Raw genomic sequence first — 22,018 nt, forward strand, 5'->3', positions numbered from 1 at the left:
AATATATATAAATCAAAGACATTTTTTCTTGAGCAAAATTGTACTTTTTCAAAAAAAGCCTAATATCACTATTGCTGTAAACCATCTGCTTTTAATAATGCTTTACCTGGTTATTTCAACACCTGAAAGTAGGTTCAATAAAGTGATTAGAAGATAAGTAAAAATTTGTAATGAGAGTCTCTATCGCAAACCCATAATAAATCTAACTCTGTGTTTATGCTCATCATGTGAAAGACTCTGGAGCACTGCAGGGTTGAAGTTGGCATTGTGGAAATGTGGATGCCAGATTAATAGAAGCATTTAATCTGTTAAAATGTGTTTATGAACATTTTCTTAAAGTTCTATTTCCAAACCCAGTAGTTTGTTAACACTTGCATTGTGCTGTTTGGTGGGCCAAAAACTATCCAATATGATGGCTGATCCCTATTTCTGTCTTCTAATTCAGTTTTTAATAATCTTTTCCACAATCCTTTTGAGTAAGGGCATTTATTTTTCCTGGGCTTCTGGCAGTTTAGTGATGTTCATTCCTCTTTTAGGCATATCTTGGAAACAGCATAATAAATTTATTCTTTCCTCTCTCAATTTCTGTTTCTTAAAAGTGATTTTTGTCAAGAGTTCAATGTTCTGAAGTTGTTCCCTCTGCTGCCTAATCACTTTAGCCACTTTACTTTGAAACTGTCTGCTGAAAAAGAAAGTTGCACTGGCAGATGTAGGTCACTTCCTTTTTTTTGTCATTTTTCTCATTCCTCCATAACTTGACCCAAGAATAATGAGAAAGTATAGTATTTTTAGCTTTTTAAAAAAACCTTGTGGGCTGGGGATTTAGCTCAGTAGTTCTGCTGCCTGCCTTGAAAGTCCAAGGTCCTGAGTTCAATCCCTGGTACCAAAAAAAAAAAAAAAAAAATCTTTGTATTCTGGCTGAATTTAAGCCACGTCTATCTCTAATATTTTAAGAAGATCATGCTATATGTTCTAGATTAGGCTCGAGCTCTATAAAATATTCATTTATATTGATATTTATCAGGAAATGAACACAAATTAATTAACCTGATTCATTTAGCAAATTTATCACCTTCTGTTATGTATCAGGTGCCACTAAAGACAAAAATAATAAGAGATATTCTGAAAAGAGCTCATAGCCTGGTGAAGAAGGTCAAATATACCCTAACCTGTGTTGGTTGGTGAATTAAATTACACAGTTTTCTTTAGGCCCCTGCAGCAGACTCTTAGTGAACTCCTGGTTAGTACATCCCAGGACTAAAGGCCAGAAGGTGTTTTGGTTTTCATCTGGGCTGTCCCCCAAAAGCCTCATGTATTTGGAAGGTGGTTAAATCTTGGGAGGTGTTGTAGCTGACTTGCTTAGGTTTGGGATCTGGTTGGAAGAGGTATATCACTGGGAGCCTGACCTGGAAGTTATATCTCCATTCCCTGCTTCTCTTGTTCTCTAGGCTTCCTAACTACCATGACATAAGCAGTTTTCTTTTGCCATGCCCCTTAAAGCCCTTTCTACTTTGGAGCCAGCCAACTAGGCATTGTTAACTGTGAGCTAAAATAAATCTCTCCTCTTCTAATCTGTGGGTGTTGAATATTGTGGCACGGCAATGGGAAAGTGACTAAGACAGAAAATGTCATGTTACTCTTCCATCATATATCTAATACATTCTTTTTTTTTTTTTGTGGTACCGGGGATCGAACTCAGGTCCTTGTGCTTGCGAGGTAGGCCACCGAACCGCTGAGCTAAATCCCTGGCCCTCTAATACATTCTTGAGTAAGCCATATATTTATAAAGTCAACAATATCTATTTTTTAATATGTCTTTGGAGAAAGTGCTAGTCAATAGAAACATTGTTTAACAAACATACTAAATATCTATGATTTATGTATGTTAGACTTCATGAGTGATGCAAAGATAAGTGTTTATAATATATATGTATATAATATGTACAATATATACTATATAATATATACTATATCACATATATATCATATACTATATATATAGTATATATAATATATACATATGTATTATATACATATATATGGAGCAGCCTGAGGGTTAAAAGGGAGGTTTGTGGGGGCAGGTATGTCAACCAAGATACTTTCTTAGCCCTTGATGTAGTAGAAGTGTATATTTAAAGGATCATTTTAGGATTATTAACTGTATTATTTCATATAATTCTTTTGTATCTGTTCATAATGACAGAGTTGGATATTTTACTTAAGGCTAATGGATACTGTGGACTCAAAAATTAGGTTAGTTCCTTATCAACTTAGTTACATAGTGTTTAGTGTTGCCCTCCAGGGTACTTAGTCTTCATATCAAAAGGTATATTTTGAATATCAACTACTGTATATGTGTCGGAGTTTTCAACTTTGAATAATATTCTAAAGCATTTTGTAGTGAGGGAGAGAGATGCTCAAAGACACTCTACCAATGATGGCTATTTTGTCCTTTCAATACTCTTTAAATATATGGAAGCAGAAAATTAAATATAAATCGTTATACTTTTAACTCTCATGACAATAAATCTAACAAAAGTGAACTAGAAGCATTATAAAAATGCATACTTACCAGGTTAATGCTGTATAAACAAGATTATCTTCCTGAAACTAAATTACTACTGACCTTGTAAACATAATACTGACAGGTAGTGTGGTGTGTGTGTGTGCATTTTTTTAAAGCTTGGCATGCTTTTGAGGCCATGTGTCTTCAGATAATTCAGTTTTTTTTTCAACACACTTTTTCAACCCTCTGGAAAAATTTTATGTGTGGAATGATAGATCATAAAACCTTCACTTGGTACATCATTTACATATTTAATCTCTTTATGTTCTGTTTTCTTAGCCTGCAACAAATTAAGAACTAAACATGATGATGAATGCTTCAACAAATGTTGACATCACCATTGGATAACAATACTTTGTTATGAGATAGCAGTGAGATTATCAGAATCTACTTCAACTAAAGATTTTGAATTGCTGTAGAAATGAAAATTGAAAACAATTTAAGAGCATTTCTGGACATCTAATAATAATAATAACCTCAAAGATTTCTTGGACTCCAGTTGGAAAATTATTATAAAATGTATAAGGTATACATATACAGAGGCATACATACGTATGAGACAGAAACAAGTAGAAATCCAACAACTCTTATAAAATTAATCATATATGCACTACATAGATCTAAAATACTCTAGTAAAATAATCACTAAATCAATTATTGCAAAATTCATTTTTGTAGGTGCAATCTAGTCACTTTATACAGTTATATAAAATTATATTAATTTTTGGTGCTTTAGAGTGTAAATATTTTAAAGAAAAATAATATTTTGTTGGTCAGTTTTGATAAGCACGCATTAACAACACAGCAAGATATTGCAAATCATTCATTTGAATTATAATAGTTATTTAATAAATAGAAGGAAATTGAACTCAGGACTTAAATAATAGTGTTTATGACAAGCCATATTCTTTACTGGGTAAGGGGAAAGGAGTTTGTTCTTTTGAAAGCATTCTCTTCCACAATTATAAGATTCCACAGTAGCTATCACTAGTGAACAAGAAGTAGTACTTAACACTTACTGTCTAGGGCTGAAGAAAACTATGGCACTTTTTTCACCAAAATCTGCTCAGTTCTTCTTTACTAGCTCACAATTATAGCAGCAGTTTTAGGGAGAAAAAGAAAAACAGAAAAGGTATAAATAAAGCAGCAGTGGATGGTCTGCTTCTAGTCAGTTCTCTCTAGTCCATGTATACTAGAGAAATATGCTATGTTGACAGTATAAATGAATGTTGTCATTGAATCTTGGTCATTAGTATGACCAAGTAATATATGAAACTAAAGACTTTTTTGATTGTCTAATGCAGAGCATATAAATCTAAGGATTTCATTTCCTAGTATGACCATCTCTAGGAAAAAAAAAAACCTGTTACTTCTTAACTGAAATTCTTCAAAGGCCTTTACACTACTTATAGAACTTTTATGAATTTTGTCATTTATGAAGTAGCATCCTAGAACCTTGAGCAATACCTAAACGTATGATAGGCCTTCAGTAAATATCTTGTTCTTGATAGATCAATCTGGCATAGCACTGTGGCAGTAAGTAGATTTTCCCCCCACCTTTATGATAGTCTAGAGTGAAATAGTGAAGACTTGAGTTTAAAAGACTAGAAAATACAGAAATGACACAAACTAAATAGTTAAGATAAATTCAACTTTTAATAAAAAGGCAGATGTTGGAGATGGGAAAAGGGATCAGAGGAGAAGGAAGGGAAGTGGGTAGGGATGGGGAATAAGGAACCAAAATGATCAAAGCATGCTATGTACATGTACCAGGTCCCCAAAATTACTCTAGCTATGAAATATTGCAAAGATACACTAACTTTAAAAAAAGGGAAAATTTTGTTATACTTCATGGAATTCTATAGCATGTAGAGGTATCAAAGACATGTTGTCAAATATGTATTAGTTGATGGGGAATAGAAGTAATACAGAAGAGATGCTTAAGTTCTTATGCTGAAGTTTTTGTTTTTTGTTTTAATTTGGACTTCAGATAACTCATAAAGACAAGAGCATGAGTATTACAAGTTTTCTTTTGAAAACTGAGTCATGGATGTTGCTTTTCAAGCCAAGTTCAGGTTTGATTATTCTATACTTCATGTTTTTTTTTTAAATCCTAGTTGCTATAACAACTTTGATATTTCTTTATTATTTTTAGCACTTCAGTTGCCATAACAATAAGATATCTTAAAAAGTAGCAATTTCCACTTATATGGGAAGAATTCTTTTCAATTAAAATGAATTTGAATTAATATTTCTTTTCTATAATGCAAACCTATAATTTAATATGTGATTATACTTTGCTATTTCCATACAATTTTTTTTCCTCATTGAGTTTATTGATACATTTTAGGCATACAGTACAGTTACATTCATTTTTGGGATCTTGTACCTTTACATGACAGGTCTTGGTTCTCATTTTTTCCCCTTGTCTCTGCCCTCCCTTCACCCCCTCCTCCACTCCCCCTTTACAAACACTTCATTTCCATTTTTTCATTTTCTCATATTTTTTCTTTTCCCTTATTACTTTCCCCTACCCTTCCCACTTTCCCTACACCTTTAGCCCCTTTCTTCCTATTTCACATTGTCCCTTATATCATTAGGATCTTATGTACTGTTATAGTTTGTTCACACCAGAGAAACTATTCGGTATTTACACATGTGTGACTTATTTATTTCACTTAGGGAGTATATCCTCAATATGTATCCATTTTCCTATGAATGAATCTAATTTCTCATTTCCATACAATTTTAACAGACTTTTACAGGAGATATTTTATGGTTAAACTTTTTCCTTTATGTTTTTACTGTGCAGAATTTGAAGGGAAATGACCATTTTGAACCCTTTCTCTGATACATTAACTTGATAGAATTATAGTGTTATAAAAATCATATTAAATAATTTAATTTTCAGATTATTTCATAATGAAAGAAAAGCTATTATATGGGACATGGAATTAAGCTTGGAATCTCCTTCTATCTTTTTTGAGACAGTGTCTCCCTCTGTAATTCATGTTGGTCTTGAACTCCTTATGTAGCCCAGGCTGGCCATGAACTTGGAGCAGTCTCCCTGCCTCAGTCTCCTGGTATTACAGGTGTGCGCCACCTGTTATGTTATTTTTTAAAGTGCATTTCAAATATTTTTGTGCCATATTAAAATAGTTATGATGTCACTTATCTAGAATAATTGATAATGTAGGCCTACACTATGGTACTTTTACTCAGAACAGTACTTTTATTTGAGAAAAAAAATTCTACTAAGCTTAGCTTTTGATATTTTAGCCTTTAGAAAATTAAAATTGCAAATTAGAATAGGAAGGAAAAGATGCTGTTATGTGTGTACTATGCAAATAAAGTCAGAAATATATATATATTTTTACCTGGTTATTGTACTTGAAAACAATTAAATCAATCTCCTCCTCCTCCTCTTCCTCTCTCGCTATACATCTGCATGTATCTATCCAGAAGCTCCAAAAAGTATGAGTGCATTAGAAGACAGTGTTCTATATTAACAATCTTGATATCAGCCTATTAGCAAGCATTAAATTATATTCAGAATTCTTTGTTTAAGAAGGCAGAATAGATAGATTATACATCTTATAAAAGTTAAAATGTGCATACATTAATTTAAGAAGTCCCTTTATTACTTGGGAAATGTAGGATCCATATAATTAAGGCTTTTTTGGTCTGAGACTTGGTGATTTTTATTACTATGTTGTTAATCACAAGATTTTCCTAACATGAATAGTTAGGAATGTTGATGGAGTTGGTAATTCAATAAAATAAAAGAAAGTATTGCTATTAGTTTGCTGAGCTTTGAATGAACACCTGCTCTGCACTTCATTTTTATTATCTGATTTTCCCAACCAACTTTTAAAAGAAGGAATTATCTCCACTTTGCAAATGGAAGTTGAGACGCTCAGTAAGAATGACATAACCAAAACCCCATAGTTAATAATTAGTGCTGTCATTGTGCCAACCCAGTTGTGTCCCATTTCCAAAGCCTACACTCTTATGTCTAAGTCATAGTTTCTCCTCATTTTCAAATTACTAATTATTAAACATAATAATGTATGTGAGATAATATATGGAAGATCAAATTGTACTTTTTTTTTTTTTAACATACCAGGGATTGAACTCAGGACCTTGAGCTTGCGAGGCAGTCGCCACACCACTGAGCTGATTCCCTGGCCCAAATTGTACATGTTTGTATTTTCTTGCTCTGCATACTATTTTGACCAATCCATTTAATTTAACTAAAAAAAGTTTGTTTTTATTTTTTTTGGATTTTTGGAGACAGGGTCTTGCTACATAGTTCTAGCTGACCCTGAACTCAGTATGTAGTCTCGGCTGGCCTTGGACACTTGCCTTAGTCTCACCAGTGCTTTGCCATCATAGGCATGTGCCATCATTCAAACATTTTTTTTAATTTGGGTTTTTCTGCAGTGATAAAAGTTAAATATATATACAAATTAGCATTTTTTTCTCTATTTCCCTTTGTAATTGATTCAACTTAATGGAACCTTTCAAAGCTTGGCTTACTTAGCCAGTTGTCTTAAACCTCAGCTAACCACGGCAGTCTGAAAGTGTCACACAGATGCCCTTTAATAAGGCTTCCCTAACCCAGGGCCTTACTGCCTCTGCACTGCTTTGTCTCTGAGTATAGCACTGAGCCGTGAGTCAGTTGTACTCATTGATTGTGAAAGTATGCAGGGGCTAAATATACTTACTCTGCTCCCTAGTGTCCGTTTGTTTATTTTTGATCTGTTGTTTTTATAAATTGTAATAGCTTTTATTCTTGGTGAAACATGGCTTCAGTGGGTTTTAGTATTCTTCTTTTTAAACATCAGTATGTGTGATTTCCTGGTATTGTCACAAAATTTACTCCAGTAATTTAGGGCTCTCATTTTGTAGTTATACACAGACATGCAGTACTCTATACCTGCAAGTGCAACCATAGGCTTAGAGTTGTCTTTGGTTATAATTTGCACAAGTATTAAATGTTACATTTTCATTAATTTTGATCTGTGTACATGCCTGTAACCCACACCTATCAAGGGGGTGAAGGAAGGGCAGGGACAAGGGGAAAAAATGAGAACCAAGACCTGTCATGTAAAGGTACAAGATCCCGGTAATGAATGTAACTGTATTGTATACCTACAATGTACCAATAAATTCAATAAAAAGAAAAAAAAAAGGTACAGCATGTTTCCCTCATTCCTGAAAATTCCCTTATACTTCTTGTCCATAGGTGCTTGAGTGTGTGTGTATGACGTGTATATATTCACGTGCATGTGTGTGTACACCACAAGTACTCTTCTGCTTTCTTTCAGTAAAAATTAGTTTTCCTTTTGCAGAAACTAATGTAAATCATGCAGTGTGTACTTTCTAAGGCATGACTTCTTTTTTTTAGTTGTTAGATTCATCCATATTGTGTGTATCCCCGTGTTTCTCTTTCTGACTAATATTCTATTGTGTTTTTAATTTTAGGACTCATGTATTTAGGTAATAGTTCATTTGTTACATGTCTTGCTAATACTACCTCCCAGTTTTGGTTTGCTGATTATTTTAATATCTCTTGATAAGAATTTTTATTTTAAATAGTTTTTGTTAAATTTTTGTTTTACAGTACTGCTTGTATTACCCTAAAAAATCTTTGTTTACTTTTATGTCTTGAGGATATTCTTTTTCTAGAATTGTTTTTAGAAGCTGTATATTTGTAGTTTCAATTTTATGTTTTGATCTATGATCCTTTTCTACTAAATTTTTGTGTGTAGTATAAGGAAGTTCAATTTTGTTCGCAGATTGGAATTCAGATTTTTCTAGTACAGTTTACTGAAAAGATTTTCCTTTCCCCTTGACTTGTTTTATACTTTTCATTGTAATTTGATTGACCATATAATTGTGGGTTTATTTTGTTTGTTTGTTTTGGGTTGTTGAGTCAGGGTCTCCCTTTATAGTGCAGGCTGGCTTTGAACTCACTCTGTAACCCAAGCTGGCCTCAAACTCATGGTGATCCTCCTGCCTCAGCCTCTCAAGTGCTGGGATTACAGGCATGTGCTACCATGCCAGGCTTAAAGAGTTTTCTTTCCATGGTGTCACTAACTTAAATTTTGCTAAATATTTTAAATTGCCAATTAAATGATGCATAATGACCAATATTTCTCTTTGAATGTACTGTTAGGAGATTAATTTTTATAATACATTTTCCTCCTCTTTCTTGTGAATGTAGTATGTTGTACAAGGGACTGCAAGTAACTTTGTTTGTTGTGAGCTTCCCCAAAACTTTTCCAGTCCTCATAGATTCTATTCTACATTTTTATATTAAAAATGTTAAATACTTACTTGTTGGACTAATATTCTTGCCCAGTGTTGTAGTGTAGACACTGGAGAGCTAATGGCAAACAAAACAGATATTTGATTTTCTTGTGAAGCTTGCAGTCTAGTTGAGAAGACAAATTGAATACAGTAAGTAATTATAAACTGATAAGTGTGGGATCTTGTCTCATATAGTGTAAGAACTCAGGGAAATTTCCCCAGAGAAAGTATTATTTGGACTGAGACCATGATTATATCTGAATTAAAGAAGTGTGATAGCATTGTAACTATCTGAGATAGTAGGAACATAGTGAATTTATGTGGGACTGGGTAGAGGGAGATAGGCTGGGAGAGGTAAAGGCAGTTTGGGCAATACTAAATAACACAGAAGAGAGATGAGATTGGACAGATACTCGAAGACTAGATTTTATAGGCTATTTTAGGATGTTGTACTAAGTGTAGTACAAAACCTCTGAAATATTTTAAACATGATCTGGTTTGCACTTTGGAAAGAATATACTGTCTGTTTTGAAGATAATGAATTGCAAAGAAGCCAGAAACAACTCAGAAAGATCAGGTTGAAAACCCCTGCAGTTGTCCAAGCACAAGATCGCTATAGTTTGCTGGGCACTCTGAGAGTGGAGGTGGAGAAAAGTTAGGGAAGGTGAGGGGTAGTTGAGGGAAGTGGATGTAGGTTGAACACATACAACTTTTGGTACCTTTAAAATATATTAAAAGATAAATTTTTACTTTACCCTGTATGTGTTTACTTGTTATGATTTTATAGTGCTTTTAAATAAAAAATCAGATGCTTGTGAGGTCATCTAGTTATCACTTTTAGCTATTAGAAGTAGTTGTGAAATAATCCCAAATAATGATTCCTCTTAGATATTTCTTGATTAATATTCATCAGTGGAAAGGACACAGAGGTAGTTAGTAATGATTATAAAAAGAATGGCAATGATAAAACACCTAATGACCCTTCACATGAAGAGAATGATGCCAAATGTGAAAATAAAGAATGCTGCATGTAATGAGCTATGTAAATATGATATTAGCATCCTCTTATTATTAGAGCTTCACATTATAAATTAGTTCCCATTGTATCCATATCAGAAAAAAAATGATAGAAAAGAACCAAAGTAGGGGCTAGTTCAGTCAGTTGCTAGAAAGAAGAAAATTACCTTGTTAGAACTCTTGAAGCTTTTTTTCTTTTAATTTAGTGGGAGGAAAGAAAGAGGCTTCATGGGTCAATGACACTTTTTAAACTGTATCATGTTCATATATCTTTGGAAGCATGTGTAATTGCGGATTATATGCAGTGTTTTTAGATTCCAATCACTGCCAGTGATATATTTTTGGAAATATATGTGTCAAAAAAGCAATCTAGTATTTTAATTCTTCAAATGAGATTTTTTTGCTATTTCTTTAATTTTAGAAATATTACAATTCAGAACAATTTTTAAATGTGTAAGTCTGTACTTTAAAGATAATATGTTTAAATTTCGGTGACTGAGAGTTAGCTTTAGTAACTCACAGATTTAATTTTAGAATTATTTTGTAATAAAACTCATGCTTTTAGGTGTCTCTTAAAATCAAAATGCTTCCTTGTAAAGTAGTTATTTCATATTAACTTTAAATATTTACTTTCAAACCTAAATAGATTAATCATTATAAAATTTTTATTCTAACTGGTCAGATATTTCTGGTAATGAAAAATATGCTTATCACTCTGTCTTTCACATAAACCTCCAAAGATTTTAGCAACGACATAGTCTTCCGGAAAGGCAGCTATACATGAAGGAAGGAATAGGGCTTTCTATTCTTCAGAAATTATTTTTATGAAATTTGAAGTAATTCTTCTAAAACATATCCTGACTGGCAGCCATCAGTAGGAAATTGGAAATAGGGTTTATCAAAATGGTGTTAAGAATGACAGTTTTGACCAGTATCACAGCTCTGTATTTGTAGGTGATCTACACTGACTTTGTCTAGTGCCCACTTTCTTTCTTTTTTTTTTTTTTTTTCAATGCCCACTTTCTTCATTTGACCAATGACAGTTATGGTGCTCACTTCATAGAGATTTAAGATTTTTATGGAGAAAATATGTAAATGTACATAAAATAATGTTTGGCTCATAAAACATGCTCTGGAAAATACTAGTTATCTTTCATCTTGCCTTAACTTTCTTGATTTATCTTACTTCTGAAATAAATTTTAAATTAAGTCAGTTTTTAAGAAAAGTGCTGACACCATGGGAAATATGTTTAGGTAAATGCTTGTCTGTAGTAAATAAAAGTGAATGTTTTTAACATCCATCAAATATTTAAGAAAATATCTAATTTCTTTCTTGTAATTTGGACATATGTAGCTCAAGCATTCCAGGACAGTTTTTTCACCCGCTGGCCCTTTCCACATATTAAGATAAAAAGGGGGCTACACAGTTGTTCTGTTTATTCTGATGTATATACTTGTCTGAGATCATGTTTGACCTTAAGTATTTCTCTGAATAGATTTTGACATACTAGTTTTAGGTCCAGTGCTTTGTTTGTACATTTAAACGTATTTAACTGTGGGTGTGGCTGGCATTGGATAAATGAGTAAATGTCTTTTAACTTCTAATCAAAATACAACTATGTATTCTGTAGAAAAAATAGTCATGTCACTTCAGTTCATGACGACTTAGCTGAATTTTAATAATTAATAAGTTTTTTTCTGCCATTGAGCATTAGGTTACTGCTGACTTTTTAGTGTCACAGTACCTTGTAGTAGTTTTCTACAGTTTAAAGGTGTATTCCAGGTTTTGTTTTGTTTGTTTTTTTCCCCTATATGGTTCACAGGATATAACCTGTACAAATAATGTAGGAGAATTCCTTTAGAAGTTCCTAAATGCTATGAGCATATTATAAGGATTGGTCAATTCCATTGTTTCCTTTTGTCAATCTTGATCGGAGCTTGCTGAGAAGTCTATAAGCCTGCATGTGCCTGGCAACTGTTACCTAGTGACAGTTTCAGCTGCAGTAGCCATTGGCTGTGTTGTTGATTGGGGCAGGAGGACCGAGTCACCTTTTCTGATGGTGAGTTCTGCATCAGCTCAGGATGAGGAGGGAGGAGCAGGGCTTGAGCTCAGGTGGAGGCAGGCAGTGATACTGAGAGATTGTGAAGAATCTACCGGCAGCATCCTGGTAACTGCATCGCAGTGAATCGGACTTCAGAATAAAGCAGCCTAGCCTAGCAGCTGATAAGAGTGAATGTAGGTGAGAAGTATTACCTTATTTCTGTAAGAAGAGAACTATTTTGTGTTAAGTGAAACTAAGAATGTAAAAGGAGGACTATCCTGTGGCTATAACAGAAGAAGGATTTCCCTGAATAAATGTGGTAGTGCACAAGGAAATAACTTTCAGAAGAATGCTTTCTATTAAGCTGCTGCATTGTTCCTGAAGGAAATGTTTTTATTTGTAGTGTATGCCTTTTCTTCAAAAGCTATGACAACAAAGACTGATAAGAGACTCTTTGAAATGCTTATAGTTTAAGGGGGAAGAATAAAAGACTTTGGCAAATGTTAACCTGATACAAGAATGACCTTGGAAGCCTTTTGTATGGATTTTTCCTGCCAGCCTTTCAATATTTCAGAGTCGAAGATTTAAACTCATCTTGATGTTTTGAGGTATTTTAAAGCAAGTCTTATCTCAAAACCTACCTAATGGCCCTGGTATTAATTGAGCACTTGCTCAAAATAGAATACAAAAATAGAAGAGGCATTTTCTTAACATGTGGTGGATACATAATTGCAGATACAATAAACAAGGTAAATTTCCACTTTTAGAATATTTAATTGAAGTAATGATTTTTTTGTGTTAATAATCTAATGAAGTAGAAGGGTATAGCAGTATATGAAACTTAGTAGAAATAAGTAATAAATGATGGTAGTATTTGTAGTCAGATAAGCTCAATGTATAGGAAGGTTTCTGTTGTCTAAATTTCAGCTATATTTGCATATATGAGGAATATGGGTGTATGCTTGTAAAAAGAGAAATAGCTTTAAGCAGAAAATTCACTGTAATGCTCCATTATAAGGAAAGCAGCATATCAAATAATGAAAATTACCTTCAGTTGTAGATGCTGAAGTTAATGGCTAAAAAGATTTCACTTTGTTTTGTTTTGTTTTTTTGGGGGGGCGGGTACCGGGGATTGAACTCAGGTCCTTGCGCTTGCAAGGCAGGCCACCGAACTATTGAGCTAAATCTCCGGCCCAAAAAGATTTCATTTTGAAAGGGAAGAGATATAAATTACATGACTGTTAGTAGCACCCAAAACTGTAATTGACTAAACATTTTCTCTTCAAAAATGCTTTAAAAAGCATGCAGAATTAAAACTTCAGGGGTTATACTGTTTTTAGGTTTTACTGTTTGAACTCACTGTATGTTACCTTCCCTTACTAGAAATATACTTTTTCTTCCTCATGATAGCTATTGGGCAATCTGGAGTCTGTTACCCATGATACGCTCCTTTGTACCCATTTAAATATGAGTCTTGGAATTAACCACAAAATAATTTTTCTTAACTTGAAATCACAAATCAGAGGGAAATGGATAGCAAAGTTTACCTATCAGCATCAAACCTGAACTGAGCCCAAGGACACTCTTTGCCACACTGAACTTTCTGTTAGCTTTCTAACTGTGTCTGAGATCTTAATTATTTAAATTCTAAAATGTGGTTGCATTTTCACCATAGTTGAAGCAGGAAGCCTGAGACAATATAAGACCTTTTCTCTTATTTTTTTCTAGTTGATCCCTAAGAAACTTTCTCTCTTTGGAGATAAAAACAGCATACACAGAGAAGCTTTCCTTTTCTTGGCAGTTTTTTCTTTTTACAGATATAATTTTTCATACTTCAAGGTAATATCTACAGTATTTTCTTTAAAAGTGCCATTTGTCTGCAAAAAGTTATTTGAGAGCACCTGAGGAAGCTAATCAGCAACCTCTTTTCGCCTTTTTAGCTTACCCTCTTCTCTTATCCCCCAAAGCTGAGATGTGTCAGTGGTGAACTAAAGCTGATGAAGAGACCTGAGCACTCTGGGACGTTCAGCTGTAACAGAAGCACTGACATTGTCTGCCGAAGCAGGTTCTGAGGCACTTGTGTGCAGAGTTTAACAGATGCTGGAAAAGGCACTTGCTTGCTGGAGCCAAGACTGCAAGTTCCTCTAATTCCAAGCCATGAATGAATCCAGGGGGACTGACTGGAAGATCCTGAACATCAGCAGTGGCATCGTGAATATGTCTGAGCGTCACTCTTGCCCACTTGGATTTGGTCACTACAGTACAGTGGATGTCTGCATCCTCGAGACAGTTGTTATTGTCTTGCTGACATTTCTAATCATTGCTGGGAATTTAACGGTCATCTTTGTCTTTCATTGTGCTCCACTGTTACATCATTATACTACCAGCTATTTTATACAAACAATGGCATATGCTGATCTCTTCGTTGGAGTTAGCTGCTTGGTTCCTACTCTCTCACTTCTTCACTACTCCACAGGTGTCCACGAGTCATTGACTTGCCAGGTTTTTGGATATATCATCTCAGTTCTAAAAAGTGTTTCTATGGCGTGTCTTGCTTGCATCAGTGTGGATCGCTATCTTGCAATAACCAAGCCTCTTTCCTACAATCAGCTGGTCACCCCTTGTCGCCTGAGAATTTGCATTATTTTGATCTGGATCTATTCCTGCCTAATTTTTTTGCCTTCCTTTTTTGGCTGGGGGAAACCTGGTTACCATGGTGACATTTTTGAATGGTGTGCCACCTCTTGGCTCACGAGTGCCTATTTTACTGGTTTTATTGTTTGTTTACTTTATGCTCCTGCTGCCTTTGTTGTCTGTTTCACTTACTTTCACATTTTCAGAATTTGCCGACAGCATACCAAAGAAATAAATGACCGAAGAGCCCGATTCCCTAGCCATGAAGTAGATGCTTCCAGAGAGACAGGACACAGCCCCGACCGACGCTATGCCATGGTTTTATTTAGAATAACTAGTGTATTTTACATGCTGTGGCTCCCCTATATTATTTACTTTCTTCTAGAAAGCTCCCGAGTTTTGGACAATCCAACACTGTCCTTCTTAACAACCTGGCTTGCTATAAGTAATAGCTTTTGTAACTGTGTGATATACAGCCTCTCCAACAGTGTTTTTCGGCTAGGCCTCCGAAGACTTTCTCAGACAATGTGCACATCTTGTACATGTGTGGAAGATCGGGAAACACGAGACCCCAAACCTAGGAAACGGGCGAATTCCTGCTCCATTTGAAGAGACTAAGACAGTAAATCTAGTGTAATCTGACAGTGGGTTTGGATTATATTCTTGATTCATCTGGAAAGTTGCCAGAGAAATATTTACTTGAATAGTTCATTGTTAAATGAGGGATGAAATTAGTATCTCTTTTTTAAAACTGTTTTGATGGAGAAAACTAGAGGAAAGGAGGTGTACAGGGTAATCTCATGAGAGAATTATAGTGTATGAATGTAAATGTGCAGTAACAAGAATAATTCAGTACTGAGGATCAAAAAAGTGTCTCAAGTCTTCTGTAAGACATGAGCAAGCTTCTTGACACCTGTTTGTCTGTCTGTACTCTCTGCCTTTTTCTTTGTCTCTCATTTTGTCTCTTTCCATGTCTCTCTTTTTGTTTTTGTGGAAATTATTTTCATAAATTATCCTTTACAGAAAAATGCTACATATTATATATGTGGCCAAGTATAATCTTTTGTATCCATGTAAACTTTTAAGTACACTAATCTACAAGCTTAGGGATTTCTTTGTGAAGATGAACAGTAAGCATTGTGTTTTGTGATCTGTCACACAACCCATTTGTTCATGTTCTTATAAGTTTTTCTGCAGCCCAAATTTTATGCTGCAAACCAACCAACCAACCAACCAACCCTATTTTATTCTTCTGGGTAAAATGACTCTGCCTTTCCCCCACTTTGCTAACAGCCTATTAGTTTTTCGTCTAAATCCTATAGTATCTTATTCCTGAAGTGTCTTAGCTAGTGAAGGAAACTAATAAATAAAGCAACCATTATGTTAAATAATTTATTCCTTCCAATAAAGCAATGTAGTCACCTATTGGGGATAGTGGGTCAAATATTTTTAATGGGGTTTGGGAACAATTTTATCTTATTTCTTTGAAGTCAGTTCATGTGCCTAATGTGGTGTCTTTTTTTGCTTTAGTAGAGCTTTGTTATTTTAAAGAAAACCCACAAGTAATTCTACTGAGTGGTGGTGTATCATTCTTAATACTACTAGGAATGTCTTTTAAAAAAAGTAAAGCATTAACTTTTTTGTGTTAGGTCTAAAATAGCTTACTGTTACATCCATTAGTCATTTGTGTGATATTCATGTGCACATAATATATTTTTTAAAACAAAGAAAGTATAAATTATATTATGTGTTCTGTGCCTCATGTTTTCTTAACACAATACAGAAGTCAATGTTGTTTAAGTTGTCAACATTGGGCAAAGTATATATAAGAACTTATTTTAAAAAGAAAATACTTTTGTGTGGTTGTTATTTAGATATTTATATTAGACGAAGCTGCATTCTTAGTGCTGCTGAGATTATATAACACACTTAGTTATCAAATAAAAGTCAAAGCTATCAGTATTGCATTTTACAATGGCCTGTTTTCAGATGTAGAGATTAATTTATTTTTTAGTGTGCTGAGATTATGTAATAAATTGTCAGGGGTTTAGAAGTAGCAAAGTGACAGTAGATGAATTAATAATGAGGCAGGTGTGAGCAGTGGAATATCTATACCTTACTTTTTTATAAGTTGGAAAATTTATATAACACTACTGGTATTTTTCTTCTCAGCATAATATTTTCCTTGTTTTATGAAATGCATTTAATGAAATGTGCCTATGACTCTTTAACTTAGAAGCCAACCATGTTTGCGTACTGGTGATTTTACTTCAGAAATCCTTTAGTAAGAAATGTTGTCCTTTTGTTGAGGTTGTTCTGAACCCCTATGTATTTTTTAAACAAATAAGAAAAATTTAAAGTAAATAATAAAGTAGTATTCTATATATCAATATTAGACTTTGTTTCAGTTTAATAAACATAAGAATCAAGAGTTTGTTTGTCAATCAGAGCCCAGTTATTTTGTACTTCTCTCATAGGGGTTTATTGTTATTCTTGTTCCCTGTTTGCCAATGTATCCTTGAATGAGTTCAAATGTACCTTTTTATTTTTATTTTTATTTTTTTTTCCGATTCTGGCGATTGAACTCGGAACCTTGTGCTTGTGAGGCAGGCGGTGGAACCACTGAGCTAAATCCCCAGCCCCAAAGTGCACCTTTTAAATTCAAGGAAAATATGAAGTTCAAGGCAATGTAGCATTGCTAATTTTTCAGACATCCTAAATAAAACCTTCAACATTAAATATATTGTTTGGGAATCAAATTTTGAATCCTTTAGTCTCAAGTTTAAATATAACTTGAAGAGATCTTTAGATGCTCAAGAAGTTTGAAGCCATGCTTATTGTGTTCTCTTCTTCCTTTTCCTCGTAGTAATGAATAACAATTGTGTGCCAGGCTTAATGTTAAATTTTACATTTGTTACCAAACTTAGTCCTCACTACAGCCCTGTGAGATGGTAGTATTGTTATTCACAGACTAAAGATGAGGAAAAAATTTTTTTTGGTACCGGGGATTGAACTCAGGTCCTTGCACTTGCAAGGTACCCACTGAACCGCTGAGCTAAATCCCCAGCCCAGAATGAGGACATTAAAGAAAAGTGATGTACGCAGGATCACTGAACTAGTCAGTGACAGAGTTCCTGCACACTCTTGGCCTGGAGCCCACGCTGTACACTCACCATTATGCTGTATTGCTTGCTCTTTTCCAAAGCCTTCAAGCCTTTTACCTGTCTGTACTTTCTTCCCTATAAAATTTCTAGAGTTTTACTTTTTTTCTAACTCTCTATCTTCTGCTACAGTTTGGTACTTGTGATCTTTTTCTTTGATCTTGTAAGTTTCTTTTATTAGATCAGCAATCTGAGAAGCTCAAATCTACCAGTTTAGTCTTTAATCAAACTGAAACCCCAGGGCATGGTGTCTCCTTGATACTGCTTTTGTTCATTTTTGTTAAGTTTTCCTTGAATAGCTTTTTTCACATCTCTGAATATCTTTTAGAAGAAAGTCTTTTGAAGGGCAAGAATGGAAAAGAAAGGCTTTATTGCACTGCAAGGTGACTGAGTCAGGCAGTTTCTGGTTCAAGTTCTTTGCTTACTGCAGTGGTTTGTGTGTAACAGTAGCGCAGGCATCTGCTTTATTTTAACATTTTACTCTGCATAATAAAGTAATACTTAATTTGAAATACTCTTTTTTTTTTTTTAGATTACTATGTGTTAAGAATAGGCAGCATAACTATTTTTGCCATCATCCTGTTTTATTCTCTGGTCCAATTTGGTTATTAAATCATAGTAAAAAGTAATGCTGTGTTCTATCACCTAAGGATCCTGTGATTTCTGTAGTTGTTTCTGAAGTTAGGCAATGTTGAAAAGGCTTTGTAACCTATGATTGTATGAAACCTGGGGTGATATCCTGGCCCTAATACGCTGTTTGGCCTTAGGTAAAATACTGAATGTTCCAAAATGTCAGTTTTCTTATTGATAGAGTGAGAGACTTGTTTCTCCCTGTTCAGATGGATTTGAAGACTAAATGAGATTTTGTAGCTTGTGTGCTTGGCATACCTCCTTGCACATAGAAAATGTCCAGAATGTGGTAGCTGCTTTTTTATTCTTGTGGGTACCATATTTTTTACCATCACAATTTAAAGATCACTAATTCTAATTTAAACAATCAATTTATTGATCATTAATGTTTTCTAAAATATCACTATTTTTCACTTTCAAATCTGTTAAACCTAGATGTTTTTAAATATAGACAAGTTCCATAACTTCTAAAACTCCTGTTTGTCCGATTTTAGAAATTTTAATTCGTTTTGTTTTATTTTTGGCTAAGTGCAAATAAGGATGATAAAAGTTTAAAAATGCCAAAACATAATTCAGGGTGGTAGCATTACCTTAATTGTGAAGCACAAAAATAGTCCAAATTTTAGTTTCTTCTCTAAAATTCAAGTTGTATTTTTGATTCAAATGTTGAGATAGCAAGAAAAAAATAATACATTTGTCTGAGATTATGCCCTGACAAAACTATATATGATGTGTGTGTAATAGTTCTTACTGGATCACACATGTTATGTTAATAGCACCTTCACACTTTTTTAATTTACTTTCAGATATTTTATAATTAAGTATGCTAAATTGATAAAATTGATATATATTATGTGATCAATTTAGAGAGGATTAAAGATAATTTAGTAAGGAACAGGTAGAAAAATCCTGCTTTTACTGTAACAACCTAAACTATATTTGACTTTTAAAATTTTATTTTGACAAAGAAAAATGATTCAAAATTCTATTTAGAATTGTTAAAGTAACACATTTCAAAATAGAATATAATTTCTTATTATTTATTTATTTTTTAAATTTTAAATTGAATTTATTGGTACATTCTAGGTAGACAGTACAGTTACATTCATTACTCGGAGCTTGTACCTTTACATGCCAGGTCTTGGTTCTCTTTTTTTCCCCTTGTGCCCACCCTCTCTTCACCCCCTAGAATATAATTTCTTTATGTAAGAAGATAACTTCAGTGAGTTTGTATCATGGTTGTTTTTTTTTGTTTCATTTTGTTTAGTTTTGTTTGGTACTGGGGATCGAACTTGGGACTTTGCCCTTGCAAGGCAAGCGGCAGAACCACTGGGCTAAATCCCCAGCCCAGATCACAGTTTTTATAAAATGTTTTGCCATTAATTATTTTGAAATCTAATTTATATAGTAATCAAAAGTATACATACATATGCATTTGCATTTTTCCTTTTTTAGAATACATTTTTGAGGAAAATCTTAATATTCACCAAATTAATTTTGTCTCATTTACTACTTAACAATGTTTCAAGACAGGTTTTTAAAAAAATGTAGAAAATGTCCAAGATCCTTAAACACTACTGAATTTTTAGGTATATTTATTTGGAACACATCTGGAAAAGTGAATTTTAGAAATTTATATTTAGAATGTGATATAACTAGTCTTAAGATAGCTTCTATTATTTTAATAACCAACTTTACGTCTAGCCTTACTTTCTCTTTTTAAATGAGATTTAATAATTATATTTGTACAAACCATTAACATTTATTAGAGGACTTTAACTTGATTTACTTTTATAGATTTAGAATCAAGGGGTCACACAGGGCAAATAATTGTGTGCACATGTGTGGTTGTTTGTTTTAATGCTTCACTTGTACCCAAATTACAAATTTGGCACAGTACTGCATTATCAATTTGCAGTCACTTTTAGGGTTTAATTACTTTTCATCCCACTCAGAGTTACAAATTTTTAAAGAAAACATATTAGTGGACTAATTACTAGAATTATAGAGGAGAAATCAATATTTAGGTTTTTACCCATATACCAGAAATTTTGCTAGTGCCTGGAATTATATATTGCAAGTGTACACCAGATAAATGGATGGATGGATGGATGGATAGAAAGAAAGAAAAATAAAGAAAACATTAGATTTCAAGATACCATCCATGGATGGAATTACTTATGATGTTTCAGAATCATAATATGGCACATTCAAGTGATTTACTGTACCATGAGAAAAATAGAGACAGAGTTAAAAATAATAGGATGATTCGCTTTTATAACTGCTAAAGGGTTTGTTAGGGGGTGATGCTTGATTTTAGCCTTATTCGTCCAGGCATCAGAAAGATTTTTGACATATGGATAAAAACCTAGTTATTGATCCCTGCTGTATGACTCCATTGGTTTCTCAACTGAATGCTGTCAATGAAATATAAATCTACTCTTTTTAAGTAATTTTAACATCTATATAGTTAATTTACATACTTTCCTTTAGCTCTTTCTTCTGTTTGGGTAAAATTCTTTGCACATAAAACTTGTTATCTTTATTCAATTAATAATGTCATTTGTCATTTTACTTTTAAATATAGAATCAATAACTTTGGATATAATCATTGAACAGTAGGAGTATTTAAACTTCTTGTCAGCAAATGATGGTCTTACAGTCTTAAAGAGTTGATTGACTTATAAAGCAACAAGTCTGTGTTGTAGTTTCCCACGAAGAAGTAAAACAGAAAAATTTAAGAACAGAAGATTTAGTAGTATTGAGTCAAGTTTGTATGCAGTTCTAAAGTGTATATGTTCTAGAAGATTTTATAATTCTACATTATCAGTAAGACCTTGGTAATTTGTAAGTTAGAATATGAATAAGATACAGTCATATTCATATCTAAGAATGTGCCTTGGTGAGTACTATCATTTCAAAACTAATCCATTGGGAAAAATTTCCTTCAAGTTTAGTAAATAGGTGAGAAAATGAATAAATGATCTTGACCATACACTTTGATATTTCATTAGAATAAAAGCAAACAATATTGCATCAGAATAAAGGCAAACACTTATATGTGATTTTATGTACTAAGTAATTTTCAAAACCACTGAAGCAGTAGAGCCATCGTTTGAACTTAGTCTCAGTGAAAACCTTAATAATTTATCATGTTTTTCTAAAAAATGAGTAGCATAATGTCATGTAGAATGGTATATTAAAAGATAATAAAAGATGACATTTCTGCTAGTTTGATCTTAAACAAAAGATTGCAAAGAATCATTAGGACTCCCTCCCCTTTTTGGAATAGTCAGTGTAGGGTCTTAGGAGAAGACCAGAGAAATCCTTTGAGTGAAAAGATAATGCTTTGTTGAATATATCCACTAACTTCCCTTTTCCTATTTAGCACCTTCTAATTTCTAACACCTCTGTAAACAGGATTAATTGTAGCCAATCCTCTAAATTTATCTGTAAATTCTGCCTCTCCTAATTCCTGTCTTTTTCATATAGCTAACATTCTGTTTTTCTTCTTCAATTTTTTTTGTCTTTATTTTTACTTTTTAAACAAATATTGTACCTGAAGGAAATTTGGGGGAAAAAACACTAGGTCATGCATAGTTTCCTTAGTTATGATAAGAAATGTTGCTTTTGCTTTTTTTTTTTTTTTCTTC

At 33.4% G+C, this 22,018-nt stretch overlaps 2 protein-coding genes across 4 annotated transcripts in view; both read left to right on the forward strand.

Annotated features, from left to right (window-relative positions):
- Rabgap1l (RAB GTPase activating protein 1 like) overlaps positions 1 to 22,018 on the forward strand; it is a 591,762-nt gene that overhangs the window by 185,645 nt on the left and 384,099 nt on the right. The window lies entirely within an intron of this gene.
- Gpr52 (G protein-coupled receptor 52) lies at positions 14,010 to 15,403 on the forward strand. The gene has a single exon (XM_010635577.2). It carries the CDS (start codon positions 14,098 to 14,100, stop codon positions 15,181 to 15,183), a length of 1,086 nt encoding a protein of 361 aa, XP_010633879.1. The 5' UTR covers positions 14,010 to 14,097; the 3' UTR covers positions 15,184 to 15,403.

Source organism: Fukomys damarensis, unplaced genomic scaffold, assembly GCF_012274545.1.
Source record: "Fukomys damarensis isolate Sample0158 unplaced genomic scaffold, DMR_v1.0_HiC HiC_scaffold_11, whole genome shotgun sequence".
Classification (NCBI taxonomy): Eukaryota; Metazoa; Chordata; class Mammalia; order Rodentia; family Bathyergidae; genus Fukomys; species Fukomys damarensis.